The sequence below is a fragment of the Malaclemys terrapin genome, chromosome 21 (genome assembly GCF_027887155.1).
Source record: "Malaclemys terrapin pileata isolate rMalTer1 chromosome 21, rMalTer1.hap1, whole genome shotgun sequence".
Taxonomy (NCBI): Eukaryota; Metazoa; Chordata; order Testudines; family Emydidae; genus Malaclemys; species Malaclemys terrapin.
The window spans coordinates 16,593,940-16,611,160 of record NC_071525.1 but is presented as its reverse complement, the minus strand read 5'-3'; the positions used below and the strand labels follow the sequence as shown (position 1 = coordinate 16,611,160).

Sequence of the window (17,221 nt, the reverse complement as noted above, 5' to 3'; positions counted from 1 at the left end):
TGGAAAAAAAGCTTTGGAGGGATAATTTTCCCACTAGCTGTAGTTCCTGCAAACCTGGAAGGGGTGTTTACACATATAACAGCTGGTGTAGCGGGGGGCTGCGGGTCGGGAGTGAGGGGCACTGGCAGAGCTGGGGGGGGGGGGGAATCCCGGGGCTGCGATAGCAGGGGGCTGCGGGTCGGGAGTGAGGGGCACCGGCAGCGCTGGTGGGGATCCCGGGGCTGGGATAGCAGGGGACTGCGGGTCGGGAGTGAGGGGCACCAGCTGCTTGCAGATCCAAGGGGGAGACACTTCCCTGCTATGTCAGTGTTTTAGGCACTGGTTGGGGCCCAAAGGGCAGTGCTCACGTGCCTGGTTGAAAGGTGGGAAGAAACAGGAGCTGTTGGCCAGGTTCTGTGTGGTGGAAACTGGGTCCAACCATTCCCAGGGACCCAGGAGATGAGACACCAAGACACAGACTGCTGCTCGGGCTTTATTATGGATTCTGCTCCCCCGGCACCATCCTCAATTCATCTGGATGGCTCTGCGGATCCATGCTACGTAGTTGCAGACCTTGGTGTAGACACCAGGCCTGTTGGGCTGGGCGCAGGTTTGCAGCCCCCAGGACACGATGCCCTGGAGCTGCCCAGCGCAGATCAGGGGCCCACCGGAGTCACCCTGTGGAGAGAACCATCTTGCATCATAATGGCCCCCCTTGACTGGACTGGGGGAGCCCAGGGCTGGGCTAGTGGGGGCTGTGTGTTTGGAGTGAGGGGGAAGGATTGGGGGGAGCTGTGGGTTGGGAATGAGGGGCATTGGCAGAGCTGGAGGGTTTGGGGGGAGCCCAGGGCTGGGCTAGCAGGCGGTTGGGAGTGAGGGGCACCGGTAGACCCAGTCCATGGTCCCCTGCCCAGAGGGGAGCTAGCGTGATCTGTGGGGCTCCAATCCCCTCTGCAAACCCAGCCCCCCCCAGCTCCTCCCCTTCCCCACTGGGTCCCCACCCCCATCCTGCCTTTTGCCATGACAAGTGGCAAACCATGGCTCTGAATCGGGGCCGCCTCTGCCCCCACACTGTGGGGCAGGCCACCCCTCCCCCAGTGTGTGCCCCCTGTCCCTTCCCCCCCATTGGGTAGAGCCAGACCTTCCCCCAACAGATGCTGCCCATGCGCCCCGAGTCCATACTCCCCTCCACCTCCATGGGGCAGTGCCCGCCCCTCCCCCCAACTATCCCCCATCCCCTTCCAGATCCCCACTCTGACCCTGAGACCTCCCTTCCCAGGGTCATGGCAGAGACCCAGGGGAGTGGGCTAAGTCCCCCCACCCCCAAGGTTCCCTGGCCCTGCCCCCTCACCTGGCAGGAGTCGATGCCTCCACCCATGATGCCCGCGCACACCATGTTGTTGGTGACCCGGCCAGGGTACGAAGCCCGACAGCTCTGGGGCGAGACGATCCGGACGTTTCCGCACTGCAGGAGGTTGGGGAACGTGGCTGGGGAAAATACCGTGACAGTGGGGTCACTCCTGAGTGACACCGGATTGAATCAGTCCCAGAGACCTGCACAGGGTCACTCCTGATTGAATCACCCTGGTGTCAGCCCCAAAGACATATAGGGAGTCACTCCCGATTGATGGTCCCGGTCCCTCCCCGGCCAGGCCCCGGCCCTACCTTGGGGAGTGGTGACCGTGCCCCAGCCCGAGATAAGGCAGGTGGTCCTGGTGGCCGCGCAAGCCCTGGGCAGCGTGACTGGGCGGGCGGTCGGGCCGATGTTGATCGGTTGCGCCAGCTTCAGCAGCATGAGGTCGTTGTCCAGGGTGAAGCGGTTGAAGCCGGGATGCAGGATGGCGCCGGACACGATTCGGTCCTGCTCTGGCCCCTCCTGCACCGCCAGGTTGTACTCCCCGAGCCGCACCCGCAGGCCGCTAGCCGCCAGGGACAAGAGGGAGCTGTGTCAGAGGATTGGCCCCACGGGCCCCCCACCCCCACTGCTGCCGCCCTCCTGGGAATGGGGGAGAGACTGGACAGAGCAGGGCCCATCCCCTCCAGCAGGGGGCGGCAGGGACACACACACAGAGCAGGGCCTATCCCCTCCAGCAGGGGGCAGCAGGGACACACACACAGAGCAGGGCCTATCCCCTGCAGCAGGGACACACACACACACACACACACACACACACACACACACACACACACACACACACACACACACACACACACACACACACACACACACACACACACACACACACACACACACACACACAGAGAGAGAGAGAGAGAGAGAGAGAGAGAGAGAGAGAGAGCAGGGCCCATCCCCTCCAGCAGGGGGCAACAGGGACACACACACACAGCAGGCCCATCCCCTCCAGCAGGGGGCAGCAGGGATACACACACACACAGAGCAGGGCCTGTCCCCTCCAGCAGGGGGTGGCAGGGACACACACACAGAACAGGGCCTATCCCCTCCAAAAGGGGGCGGCAGGGACACACCCACACAACACGCAATGCGAGGCTCAGCCCCTCCAGCAGGGGGTGGCAGGGACACACCCACACAGCACGCAGTGCAGAGCTCAGCCCCTCCAGCAGGGGGCGACAGGGACACACACACGCACACACACTTACGGTCTGTAGCAGTGGGCGGCAGAGAGCACCCAACTCCTGTCGACCAGGATGCCTCCACACTGCAGCGGGCCATAGACGAAGGCCTGCCAGGGCTGGGAGTAGCGGGGACATGTGTACCCGCCGATGATCCGGCCCCCGTCGTCCTGGGCGGACACTGCAGCACCTGTCGGCAAACTCCACGTCAGCGCGAGGGGCCCGGAGCGGGGGGGAGATTGGAGCAGGGCCACCAGGAAGGTACTGGGGTCACAGGCAGAGCTGCTGCAATGGGCCGGGGGGCCGGTTCCAGCGATTGCAGGGCAAGGGGCACCGTGTTTTGTCTGGGTCTTAAATCCCCAGCTGCTGGAGTAATGGGAGAGGATCCATTGATTGATCCATCTATCAATCAATCCCCAAACAGCCCACTATCCAGCCCCACAATCCCCTCCCCACTATCTATCTAGCCATCCCCCCACCCCCCACCCCTTTATCTATCCATCCCAACGCCCCCAGGAGTGCTGGAACAATTTGTATAGTGGGGGGCTGAGAGCCATTGGACCAAAATGTAAATCCTGGATAACATGGAAACCACTTCAAGATGGGGGGTGCAGCAGCACCCCTAGAGCCCCTAGTTCCAGCATCTATGACACCCCCTCTATATGTCTAGCCAGCCCCACACCTCCTTCTATCTATCGATCCCCCCCACTAGCCATCCCCACACTGCCAATATTCATCTATCCAGCCTCACCACGCCACTACTATCTATCTATCTATCTATCTATCTATCTATCTGTCCCCACACACCCCCTCTATCTATCTATCCCCTTCCACCCCCTCTATCTATCTATCTATCTATCTATCCCCACACACACCCTCTATCTATCTATCTATCTATCTATCTATCTATCTATCTATCTGTCCCCACACACCCCCTCTATCTATCTATCCCCTTCCACCCCCTCTATCTATCTATCTATCTATCTATCCCCACACACACCCTCTATCTAGCTATCTAAAGTGGTTCATGCATTAAGATGGGTCAGTCCTGTTCAGTCCCCACTGCCGACGACCGCCCTCCCACTGCCGGCGAGGGTCAGGGCCAGTCACCCTCAGAAATTACAGCTGTGCACAACCCTCCCCTGCAACTCCCTCCCTGCCCCCACACCTCCCCTTCCCCGCAACCCCCTCCCTGCCCCCCACACCTTCCCATCCCCCTGCAACTCCCTCCCTGCTCCCACACCTTCCCATCCCCCCACAACCCTCTCCCTGCCCCCCACCCCATCCCCCCACACCTACTCATCCTCCCACAATCCCCATCCCTGGCCCCCACACCTTCCCATCCTCCCACAATTCCCATCCCTGCCCCACACACATCCCCATCCCCCTGCAACCCCCCTCCCTGCCCCCCATATCTTCCCATCCCCCTGCGGCCCCCTCCCTGCCCCTCACCCCCATCCCCCCACAACCCTCTCCCTGCCCCCCACCCCATCCCCCCACACCTACTCATCCTCCCACAATCCCCATCCCTGGCCCCCACACCTTCCCATCCTCCCACAATTCCCATCCCTGCCCCACACACATCCACATCCCCCTGCAACTCCCTCCCTGCCCCCCACATCTTCCCATCCCCCTGCGGCCCCCTCCCTGCCCCTCACCCCCATCCCCCCACAACCCTCTCCCTGCCCCCCACCCCATCCCCCCACACCTACTCATCCTCCCACAATCCCCATCCCTGGCCCCCACACCTTCCCATCCCCCCACAATCCCCATCCCTGACCCCACACATCCCCATCCCCCTGCAACCCCCTCCCTGCCCCCACACCTTCTCATCCCCCCACAACCCTCTCCCTGCCCCCCACCCCATCCCCCCACACCTACTCATCCTCCCACAATCCCCCTCCCTGCCCCCCACACCTCCCCTTCCCACTCCACATACACAATCCTTCCCTGCACACATGCACCCCCCTAACATGGGCCCTCTGTCCCTGTCTGCGCACACAGCCCCCCATGTGCACACAACCCCCTCCTCCCTGCACACCTTCTTCCCCTCCCACAGCCCCCCACTCCTATATACCCCCCTCACCTGCAGTCACCAGTAGCAGCGCGATAGCCATCAGCTCCATGGGGCTCAGGCACGGTAATGCACAGGGCTAGCGGCAGCTGGCTCGGTGGTGGTGGGAGAAGGAAAAGGGAAAATTAACAAATAACTCGCCCCCTCAAAACAGACTCCGCCCACCAACATCCACCACCTGCTCTGGGTTAGATGCCGCTTCATCCCCAAACATGTCCGTCCACCCATCCTTCCATCCACGCATCTCTCCATCCCCAAATATGTCCACCCACTCACCCCTCCATCCCCAAACACATCCATCCACCCATCCCTCCATCCCCATACACGTCCATCCACCCACCCACCCCTCCAACCCCAAACACGTCCATCCATCCACCCCTTCATCCCCATACATCTGTCCACCCATCCCTCCATCCCCAAACACGTCCATCCATCCACCCATCCCTCCATCCCCATACACGTCCGTCCACCCATCCCTCCATCCCCATACACGTCCGTCCACCCATCCTTCCATCCCCAAACACGTCCATCCATCCACCCACCCCTCCATCCCCAAACACGTCCATCCATCCACCCACCCACCCCTCCATCCCCAAACACGTCCATCCACGCATCTCTCCATCCCCAAACACGTCCATCCACCCATCCCTCCATCCCCATACACGTCCATCCACCCACCCACCCCTCCATCCCCATACACGTCCGTCCACCCATCCTTCCATCCCCAAACACGTCGATCCATCCACCCACCCCTCCATCCCCAAACACGTCCATCCATCCACCCACCCCTCCATCCCCAAACACGTCCATCCACGCATCCCTCCATCCCCATACACGTCCATCCACCCATCCCTCCATCCCCATACACGTCCATCCACCCACCCACCCCTCCATCCCCATACATGTCCGTCCACCCATCCTTCCATCCCCAAACACGTCCATCCATCCACCCACCCCTCCATCCCCAAACACGTCCATCCATCCACCCACCCCTCCATCCCCAAACACGTCCATCCACGCATCTCTCCATCCCCAAACACGTCCATCCACCCATCCCTCCATCCCCATACACGTCCATCCACCCACCCACCCACCCCTCCATCCCCATACACGTCCGTCCACCCACCCTTCCATCCCCAAACACGTCCATCCATCCACCCACCCCTCCATCCCCAAACACGTCCATCCATCCACCCACCCCTCCATCCCCAAACACGTCCATCCACGCATCTCTCCATCCCCAAACACGTCCATCCACCCATCCCTCCATCCCCATACACGTCCATCCACCCACCCACCCCTCCATCCCCATACACGTCCATCCACCCATCCTTCCATCCCCAAACACGTCCATCCACCCACCCCTCCATCTCCAAACACGTCCATCCACCCATCCCTCCATCCCCATACATGTCCATCCATCCATCCATCCCTCCATCCCCAAATATGTCCACCCACCCACCGTCCCCCTACACGTCCATCCCTCCATCCCCATATATGTCCATCCATCCACCCACCTCTCCATCCCCAAACATATCCGTCCACCCACCCCTCCATCCCCATACACGTCCATCCACCCACCCCTTCATCCCCATACATCTGTCCACCCATCCCTCCATCCCCAAACACTTCCATCCACCCATCCACCCATCCCCATACATGTCTGTCCATCCATCCACCCTTCCATCCCCAAATACGTCCACCCACCCACCATCCCCATACACATCCATCCATCCACCCATCCCTCCATCCACCCACCCTTCCATCCCCAAACACCATCCATATACATGTCCATCCCCCTCCATCCCCATACTTACACATTATCTATCTATCTATCTATCTATCTATCTGTCCCCATCCACCCCCTCTATCTATCTATCCCCCTCCACCCCCTCTATCTATCTATCTATCTATCTATCTAATCTGTCTCAGTGTTCAGAGCTCTCTAGGGGAGTTAGGTACACATCTTGGAGAATTAGGTACCCCTAACAGGATGAACCCATCTAACCTCCCTAGGAAGCTCTGAAAGTCTCCGCCAAAGATTTCACTCTGTGTCCAGCCCCCAGGACTGAAGCAGAAGAGGGAGCAACGTCTCGCTCTTCCACGCCCTCCCAGTTGGATGGTTCCTGGAAAGCCAAGCCAGAGGAATGGTTGTTGCGTCTGGTTCTGGGTGGCAGGGCCTGCCATGACTAGCTCATGCCCAAATGAAGGTCAGGTCTGGCCCAGGGTGTGGGGATCTCCCGAGCCCATGACTCAGATGGGCAGTGTAGAAACGGAAGGACCTGCCTCGCTGGTCTGATGTCTGCCAGACCAACCCGTCGGGCCTCCAGAAATCCCCAGATGGGGCTCCCAAAGCACGGGAGCTGTGGGGTTTTTTTTTTAACTGATGGGCAGTGTCACTGGGTGTCGGGCTCCTGCGCCTTCGGGGGCTCGCCTGCCCCAGCCTAGCTCCCCAAAACCCAAGGAAGAGAGAAACCATGTCTCTCCGGCAGAGAACCCCGGCCAGTGCAGCAGCCCCATCTGGGCAAAAAACTGACCCGTGTTGCTGGAGGGTGCGTGTGCTTCGGTGCTTGTGTCCCCCTGAGTTCTCACTGCGCTCACCAGGGGCATCACAGCCCCCCACGCACATGGGGCCACCTCCCATCTCCTGCTACAACCTCTCCATGCTTTCTTCCATGCCAGGGGCTCTGTGTGCCCCATTCCCCTCCCCCCATGCTAGGGACTCTGTGTGCCCCATTCCCCCTCTCCTCATGCCAGGGACTCTTTGTGCCCCATTCCCCCTCCCCCATGCCAGGGGCTCTGTGTGCCCCCATTCCCCCTCTCCTCATGCCAGGGATTCTTTGTGCCCCATTCCCCCTCCCCCATGCCAGGGGCTCTGTGTGCCCCCATTCTCCTCCCCCCAGGCCTGGGGCTCTGTGTGCCCCATTCCTCCTCCCCCCATGCCAGGGGTTCTGTGTGCCCCTATTTCCCTTCCCCCCCATGCCAGGGGCTCTGTGTGCCCCCATTCCCCTCCCCCCATGCCAGGGGCTCTGTGTGCCCCATTCCCCTCCCTCATGCCAGGGACTCTGTGTGCCCCATTCCCTCTCCCCCCATGCCAGGGGCTCTGTGTGCCCCCATTCCCACTCTACAAACATGGCCCCAATGAAGACTCACTGCCCTCACAGTAAAATCTAGGAGTTCTCCCTTCATGCCATGCCTCCAGGAGCTGGAGATTTAGGAAATCTCTAAGTATTACAAGGCTTGTGATAAAAGAGCAACAGTTGGCGACACTGAGCTAGATTCTTCCCAACCCTTCGCTTGCCACCAGATGGGTGTGGAATAGAAGTGAAAAGCTACTTATGAAAGACTTTGGAGCAAACAACGTCGAAGCAGCTTTAGCTGTTCCCCTGTTCCCTGTTCAACAGGCTGCTGACAATTAGTCTGACCACTGGAGATAGTTAAAAAAAATAAAAAATCAGAAATTTTGGGGGAAATGTCAAGAATTTTGGAAAATAAAAGTCAAGAGTTTTGAGAGGGAAAAGTTCAGGAATTTGGGGGGAAATAGCAAGAACCTGGGAGAAAATTTCAGAAAAGTTGGGCAGAATTTCTAGAATTTGTGGGAATTGTTGAAGAATTAGCAGGAAATGTCAAGAAATGTGCAGGAAATGTTTCAAAACATTGTGGTGGGAAATTTTCAAAAACGATTGGAGACCATTTCAAGAATTTGTAGGAATATATCAAACACGGGGGAAATTTCAAGATTTTTTAGAAAACATTTTGAGACTTAGAATTTCAAATATTGGGAAAAATTCAAATATTTTGGGGACAATTTCAAGGATTTTGGAGAAAATTTCAAGAAACTACACAAAACGTTTAAAAAGGAAAAAAATCAGGAATTTTGGGGAAATTGCAAAACGTTTGGTGAAAATTCCAAGAATTTAGATGACATTTTCAAAATTTTTGAAGAAAATGTCAAGAATTGAGAAAATTTTGCAAATTTTGAGGGGAAATGTTCAAGAATTTGTGGGACATTTTAAATATTTCACCGGGGGGATGCAAGACATTGGGTAAGTTTTGAAAACTTGTAAACAGTTTTCATATAGTTTTTTTTTTCAAACTGGAACAGTTTTGCCCCATTTGAAACGTTCCATGACAATTTTTAACTGCAATTTAGTACCATTTTTTTTCCATTTTGAAACATTTCTTGACTTCTATTTCCAAGATAAGCAATTTTCAGAACTGATTTTTTTGGGTGTCTATCAATTAAGCAGCAATTTCAAAACCACATTAAAAAAATAACAATTTCAGAAACTTTCAAAACGGGAAAATGTTAAAACCAAACCATTTTCAACTCTAAAAGGCTTTTTGCATGTTATTTAAACAGTTCCTTTGTTTGCTTTCAAAGCAGAGTGATTTTTTTTCATGCTCCCATTTTGTACAACAGGATTTCATTTGCCTGGATTATTATTGGTGTTAAATCTCATGATTTTTCATGCCAATCTCGCGATTTTCCTAGCTTCACTGATTATAAAGCCAGATGGGAACCTCTGTGATCATCTGAGCTAATCCTTCATATTGTTAACCGAGCACCAAACACAAATCCACAACCACTCCCTTGCCCTTCATCAAAGGGCTGTTGATGGCTTCTCCATCAGTGGCAAGTTTGCAATCACGATGTGCCATTTTCGCCAGATGCTCTGTTCTGGTTCCACCAGAAATTAAGTGAGGGAAGTTCTCCGGCCTGGGTCATACATGGGGTCCGGCTAGATGATCACAGTGGTCCCTTCTAGCCTTGGAGTCTACGAATCCGATAACAGAGCAGGGTCTGCCCTGGAGCACTTGGCCCAGAGTTCCATCAAGCGGAGGCCACGGGAATCATCCATCGTGTGGTTCCCCTCCTGAGTGAACCGAGATGAAGCAGCGGCAGCGTTACCCTTCACCAATCTGTACCAGCCACCGATCCGTCCTGGCATCCCTCTCCACTGCGGGCCCCCAAACTGGCTCAGCCCAGAGATCAACAAGAAATCTGCCCTCACCGGAGCTGGGTAATCCGTGCACTGGGTGGAGGAACTTCCCCTGGCACCTTGGCTTCCCCAGCAAGCGGCGACGTGTTGGCTGGTGCCCACAGCCTCCTCTCTGCTGGATCCTCCGTGTGCTTGGCTTATAACCTGCCTTCGGCTCTGGAACCAGCTGCCCCGAGGGAGCGTGCAGGGCAGGGCTGGCCCACGCCTCTCAGCCTGTCATTAACCCTCTCTCACCCTGCCTTGACGTCAAATAAAGCCTGGGTGTCACCGGCAAAAGGGATAAGGGGTGTTGTCACCTTGTGGGGCCCACGCAAGCTGGGGATTAGGGGCGGCTCACATGGTCCAGATGAAGGGGAGGGAAGCCAGAGCTGTCATGTTTTCGGGGTTGCACCAGGCGAAGCAGGGATGATTTGTGTAGGTTTCCCTGAAATTAGAGGGCACGCCAGACTGGCGCTAATGGAGCCACTGGCTAGTTGCGTCGTAGCAGGAAGTTAGAGAATCGAGCAGGGCACATGCTGTTGGGCGAGTGTGATTGTGTGTTTGTGTGTCGGAGAAGGCACTGTCCCTCGCTGTGTGTCTGGGCAGTGACAGGGCCCCAATCTCAGCTGGGGCAGGGACTGTCTCTGGCTGCGTGTCTGGGCAGCACCTGGCACACTGGGGTGCTGATCTCAGCTGGGGAAGGTTGGCTGTGTCTGGGCAGTGCCCAGCACAATGGGGCCCTGATCCCAGCTGGGGCAGGGACTGTCTCTCGCTGTGTGTCTGTGAAGCGCCCGGCACAACGGGGCCCTGATCTCAGCTGGGGCAGGGACTGTCTCTCGCTGTGTGTCTGTGAAGCGCCCGGCACAACGGGGCCCTGATCTCAGCTGGGGCAGGGACTGTCTCTCAGCTGGGGCGGCTACCGTAATGCACATAAGAGACGCTGCTCATGCTGGGGCAGGCCAGCTTGATGCTGTCTCTGATTCCTCGCCTCGGTCCTGAGACTCAGTCAGGGCCGCCCAGAGGATTCAGGGGGCCTGGGGTCTTCGGCGGTGGGGGTCCTTCTGCTCCAGGTCTTCGGGGCACTTCAGCAGCGCGTCCCGGAGCGAGTGAAGGACCCACCACCGAAGACCCGGAGCGGAAGAAGCTCTGGGTGTGTTCGACGGCACTGAAGGACCTGCCGCCGAAGACCCACCGAAAACTCTCGTGGGGGCCCCTGCAGGGTCCGGGCCTATTGCTCCACTTGCCCCCTCCCCCCCGGGGCGGCCCTGGGCTCAGTGGCATTTTGGTCCCTGGCCTATAGGCACTGCACTGCGCGAGACTTGGGCCCTGATTCCACCCCTCACCTCGCTCATGTTTCCCCTCCCCTTCCCGTATGCCCCGTAGGGCAGTGCTTTTATCTCCCCTTACAGAGAGGGAAACTGAAGCACAGAGGGGGAAACTGAGGCACGGTGAGGCTAAGTGACTTCCTCAAGGTGGCACAGGGAGGCCAGCAGAGCAGGGCCTTGACTGTGACTGCTCGGCTAATGCTTTAACCACCAGGGCCGCCCAGGCAGGGGGCAATTGGGGCAATTTGCCCCAGGATCCGGGCCCTGCAGGGGGTCCTTCACTCGCTCCGGGAGCTCCGGAAAACTCTCGCAGGGCCCGGGCCCCCGGAGCTTCTTCTGCTCCAGGTCTTTGGTGGCAATTCGGTGGCAGGGGGTCCTTCCGCCCCGGGACCCGCTGCTGAAGTGCCCCAAAGACCCGCAGCGGGGGGTCCTTCCGCCCTGGGACCCGCCGCTGATGACCCCAGACCCCCTGAATCCTCGGGGCGGTCCTACTAACTGCTGCCCCGCCCTCCCTCTCCGCAGGCCCAGGAGTGCAACCTTCTGGCTGGGTTGGTGTTGCTTGGTTTTGGCCAGCTGCATGGAGGGAGCTGCCCCTTCAGGCTGGGGAACGGTGTCGACTTGCCAGCGCATCCCTGGGTGGGGATTGAACCACAGTCCTCCAAGCAGGTGCCTTCCCAGCCGGAACTAAGGGCCTGCTGGGTTAGCCAAGCCCATCACAGGCTCTGGGGCCCAGTAGGGGGAGCCAGCGCTCCACCCCAGCGCGTGCAGGGCGCACACTAGGCTGTGGAGCGAGATGCCAGGGTGTGGTGTGTGTGTGTGTGGGGGGGGAGTTGTTCTTGGCTCTTGACCCCCCTGAGCTCTCGGGGGGCTCCATAGTGGGGACCACCAATACCCAGGAGGCTGCAGGGCCGGGAGCTGGGCCAATTGGTGTGGGTAGAAGACAGTGGATGGAGGGTAGGGCTGGGAGTCAGGACTCCTAGGTTCTACCCTGTCTCTGGGAGAGGAGTGAGGTCTAGTGGTTAGAGCATGGGGGCTGGGAGCCAGGACTCCTGGGTTCTCACCTGGCTCTCGGAGAAGAGTGGGGTCTAATGGGTTACAGCGGGGACGCTGGAAGCCAGGACTCCTGAGTTCTGTTCCTAGCTCGGTGAGGGAGTGGGGTCTAGTGGTTAGAGCAGTAGGTCTGGGACTTATGATTCCTGGGATCTATCCCCCAGTCTGCCATGGACCCACATTGCCACCTCCCCTTTCTTTGCCTTTGTTTACGCTCCCGGCCTTTGTCTGCCCCAGGTAATTACACTATGAATTCTCCAGGGTGCGGAGCTCTCCCACGGGGCTCAGCACAACGGAGCCTTGGGGCATTGTTGCAATAGAAATAATAGTTTCTGCACAGCCGATGTTTTGTTGTGAAACCATCTGGGTTACACACATGCAGCACATGTGCCTCGTCCACCACACGGAGAGGACCTGGAAAGTGAAGTTACCTAACAGTACAGCTCTAGCTCGCATCTTCCCACAATGAGGTATTCAACCTTAACTCTGCCTCCACAAACTTAACTTTCCCCCTCAACCTTAACTCTGTCCCCTCAACCTTATGTCTACTCCCTCAACTTTAACTACTTTGCCTCAAAGGTAACACTGCCCCTTAACCTTAACTCCACCCCTTAAACCTTAATGCTGCCCACTCAATCTTCCCTTTACACACCCTTAACTCTGCCCCCCATAGCATGGGGTGGTAGTGGGGCATGTACCAAGTGGGGTCCATAGCAGGGGAGAGGGTAGTAGGAGGACATACCAAGTGGGGTCCATGGCAGAGGGAGCAGTGGGGGATGTACCAAATGGAATCCATAGTGGAGGGGCACTGGGGGAAGTATCAAGTGGGGTCCATAGAGGGGATGGGTAATGGAGGACATACCAAATGGGGTTCATGGCAGAGGGGGGCAGTGAGGAATGTACCAAATGGGATCCTGTGACAAGTGAGGTTTTTCACCTTGTTATGTTGCATGTAAGTCCTTCTGTCCTGTACTAATACTGTGTGTGCCTCAGTTTCCCTGTGTGCTGCAGTTTCCCTTTGTGGTGGGAATTGGGTACATGACTTTTGCTGAGGCTCTCAGGGAAGGTGAGGCTGCCCAGCTGCCGGCAAGTAAGGTATGTCTGATGCCCTTCGTAACCTGAGTCCGAGGAGGGGGAGGCGACCAGGTGACACTTTGCTTGGGATGCAGGACAAAGACCAGAGGAGGAGAATGGGTGTGTTGGAGGCCAGGCAGCGGGGACCAGGGCAGTCTGCTGTGGGGGACTGGAAGAGGGGGAGTCCAGGGCGTCTGGCCTGGGTTCCCCCAAGATGGACTTGGCTGAAAGTCACTGATTTCTGTGCTAACAAGCTCTGTTCTACGCTATGTACCTGTCGACTAATAAACCTTCTGTGTTACATGCTGGCTGAGAGTCACGGCTGGCCACGGAGTTGGGGTGCAGGGCTCTTTGGCTTCCCCAGGGGTCCCGCCCAGGTGGACTCACTGTGGGAAGCACATGGTGAGAACAGGGATGCTGAATGCGCCAACGGTGTGCTCAGAGAGAGGCTCGACCCATCCTTCTTGGGGTCCAACACCACGGGAGAGGCTCAAGGGCTGGAGAACGGCTGAATCTCCCCTAAAGCCAGCATGACTTTGACCTCTCTCTCCAGGACTTAGGCAATTTTCCCTGTGACTCTGAATGGGGAACACCTGATGGGAGGGTTGGCTCCCGTCTCCACCCGGTGGACGGGCAGGTTAGTGAGCCCAGGCCGGTTGGAAAACAGCTGCTGGTCCGAACTAGCACCTCTTTGACCTCTGCCTGCTGGCAGGGCCTGCTCCTTGGAAGTGGCACCTTGGAAGGGGCGGCCAATCTTGGGGTGGCGGGGGGCGCTTGGAGTTTTTTGTTTTTTTGGTTCGGTGGGGCGGCGCTCGAGGTTGTTTGTTTGTTTTTGTTTCAGTGACGCGGCACTGGGGGGGCAGGGGCTTCGGCGGTGCGGCGCTGGGGCGAGGGTTGGCGCAGCGCGGCACTTGGGGGTTTGGGCGGTCCGGTGCGATGCTCGGGAGGGGAGGGGAGGGGATTTGGGCGGCCCAGCGCGGCCCAGTGCTCGGGGGGAGGGGTGGAGGGGGTTTCAGCAGCCCGCCGCGTCTCTGGGGGGGAGGTGGGGGTTTTGGTGGCGCCGCGCGGCACTCGGGAGGGGGTGGGGGTTTGGGCGGCCTGGCGCGTCGCTGGGGGGAGGGCGGGGGTTTCAGGAGCACAGCGTGGCACTCGGGGGGAAGGGGGGGCGGGGGTTTCAGCGGCGCAGCGCGTCGCTGCGGGGGGGGCAGGGGTTTCGGCAGCACGACGTGTTGCTCGGGGGGGGTGTTACGGCGGGCGGCGCTCTTTTTTTTTGCCTGTTACTGCAAAAAAGTTAGAGCCGGCCCTGCCTGCTGGCCAGGGTTAGCTGTGCAGAGAGGGAGATTGGTTCCAGTGAGGGGCCGGCTCCTGTCTCAGGGAAGAGATCTGCCAAGGGATCATCTCTCTGCTTCTCCCACAACCAGTATCAGCCTCTCCCTTTCACAGTACAGCTCCATCATGTTGACGTGGTGCACCCGGTGGCTGTGAGCCCAGTTAGACAGTTTCACCACGTAGTTCACCTCATTTACCTGCCTGGTGACATTGAAGGGCCCGTCCCAGGCAGCTGGCAGCTTGTTCTTCCTCACGGGGATGAGAAGCATCACCTGGTCCCCGATGGCACAGGAGCACACACGTGCTGAGCGGTCGTACCAGACCTTCTGTTTCCCTTGGGCCCTGCTAGGTTTCCCCTGGCCAAGCCCATGAGCTCAGCGAGCTTTTCCTGGAAAGTCAGTATGTATTCCACCACCGATCCTCCATCAGGAGAGGCCTTCCCCTCCCATTCGTCCCTCACCAAGCCATGGGGTCCCCTCACTCTCCTCCCGTACAGCAACTTGAATGGGGAAAACCCTGTGGATTCCTGGGGCACTTCCCTGTATGCGAATAGCAGGGTGGGGTAAATACTTGTCCCAGTCCGGCGGGTGCTGGTTCATAAAGGTTTTCAGCATCATCTTTAGAGTCCCATTGAACCTCTCCACCAGCCCGTTGGACTGAGGGGGATACGCCGAGGTCCAGGTGTGCTGGACACCACAATGGAGCAAGGTTAACATGAAGTTGAACCCCTGGTCTGTAAGGATCTGCTTGGGGAACTCCACTCTGCTGAAGATGGTCAGCAGTGCGTCTGCCAGTGTCTGCCTCGAGAGAGGACAGAGCCACTGCCTCAGGGTAGCGAGTAGCTAAATCTACCCCCACCAGAATGTATTTCTTCTCTGTCCCAGTTGGGCCTCACTATGTCCATGGCCACCTTCTGAAAAGGCTCCTCTATGACAGGCAGGGGCCTGAAGGCTGCTTTACCCTTATCCTGGACCTTCCCCACCCTCTGGTAGGAGTCACAGGACCTGGAGTACTGTTGGACGGAGTCAAAGACCCCAGGCCAGTAGAAGTTCTGCCTGATGAACTGGATTTCCTAGTGTCTCGAGAGCGGGACATTGCGGGCCAGGTACAGTAGCCTGCGTTGGTACTTCTGGGGGACCACCAGCTGTCTCCTGATCCCCCATGGGTCCACTTCCCCTGGGGGAGCCCATTCCCAGTACAGGAATCCCTTCTCCCACAGGAATCTTTCCCGGCAGCCTTCCCCCAGGGGCTTTGCGGCGCTGGGGCCAGCAAGTTCCCTCAGCTTCTCTAAAGAGGGATCCTTCTGCAGCTCGGCCTGGAATTCAGCAGCTGAAGAGGGGAGTGAAACCAGTTGCCTCTTGCTGCCTGCGGTCACAGCCCTCCAGACTGGATCACTGGGACTCGGTCTCTTCTGGTGGAGAGCCGAGAGCCACCATCTTGAGCTTGGCCACCCTCTGACCAGGCGTCTCTGTCACCCTTTTAGCTGCTTCCTCCGGTCCTGGGGCCTCTTCACCTCTGGACAAGGCAGCCCTGGTTGGCAGCTGACCCACCCTGGCTGCAGTTCCCCACACTCAGCTGGGGTCTCCGATCCCCCTGGGCTCAGTTTTGCCCCTGCTGTCCCAGTAGGGGTAGGCAGCGAGCCCGCTGCTTTGCTCACAGCATCAGAGCCAGCGTGAGCCACCTGCCCCGTGTGCAGGGGGGTGAGAAGTATCTCTCTGCCCCACTCAGCTCCAGGGCTCTGGTTACAGACAGGCAGGTATCCTGAGCCTAGCAGCTCCTCCTCCCTGCCAGCCAGATCATTTGCATTTTCACTCATCACTTCAGTCTCAGACAATTGTTTCCCTGGATTCAAATTTGAATCCTTGGCCATTATGGGAGCAGGGCCTGGATCCTGTCCCAAAGAGACACAGTCATCCCCCAACAGGACGTCACAGCCGATACCTTGGAGAACCCCAACTACCAGCCAGCCCGACCCCTCCTGTGTCTGCACAGGTATCCAGGCCATAGGCAGGGTGAGGGGCTTCATCCCTGGGACCTTCACCAGGTCACACAGCCTCTCAGCATCTGCGGCTGCACCACCCGGGGCCTGACAACAGTTCTCTCTGTCCCAGGGTCTCACCATCCCAGGAATGTCTCCCCATTGACCACCACCTTCCGCTCCCATTGGGGGTCTGAGGGGCCTGAGCCCAGGAGAGTCTGCGCAGACATATATGCTGGGGCCAGGTGTGAGAGCCAGTCTGCCCCCCACCCATCTGGCTAAACAGCTCTATGGCCTTGGGACCCAGGAAGGGGGCTAGACACCAGAGCCTTTCTGTAGGGCCAGCCTGGTTCCAATTGCCAACCTCCCAAAGACTGCGAGACGGGCATCTTTACCTCACCTCTCCTTAACCTGGGGCAGCAATTTAGTGTCAAGGTTCCCTGCGGAATTGGCACCTTGGGGTCCATCCCCCCTCATCCCTGGACGGGTCCTTCTGCCTTTCAGCTCAGCCATCGCCAGTTCCTGCTGCCTCTGTCTTTCCTGCTGTTCTGCCTCATGCCTTCCCTTTTCTCTCATGGTCCTCTGACTCCTTCGATCTCAGCTCCAATTCCACCGATGAGGAACCCGGTGGAGACCCCTGCTGGTCGGGGACATGGGTCTCCGGGTCACCCAGCTGTTCCCAGCCTCCCTCACGGCCCCAGCTGGGTCTGGAACCGGTGTGGGCCCTGGGGCTGTTTGGCTGCTCCCAGCCTCTCTCGGGGCCGCAGCTGGGTCAGGACCTGGCTCCTTAGAGCGATTCTTCTCTTCCAACTGAGCAATTAGCTGTGCCTTGGTGAGC

The 17,221-nt window shown here is 58.2% G+C and overlaps 1 protein-coding gene across 1 annotated transcript; it reads right to left on the bottom strand.

The window, feature by feature from the left end:
* Positions 1-483: 483 nt before the first annotated feature.
* LOC128826837 (trypsin-like) lies at positions 484-6,694 on the bottom strand. Its single transcript, XM_054010343.1, has 6 exons — positions 6,654-6,694; positions 4,658-4,734; positions 2,599-2,761; positions 1,645-1,898; positions 1,331-1,467; positions 484-657 (listed from the first exon to the last, which is right to left on the bottom strand). Exons 2-6 carry the CDS (start codon positions 4,695-4,697, stop codon positions 505-507), a joined length of 747 nt encoding a protein of 248 aa, XP_053866318.1. The 5' UTR covers positions 4,698-4,734; positions 6,654-6,694; the 3' UTR covers positions 484-504.
* Positions 6,695-17,221: the final 10,527 nt, after the last annotated feature.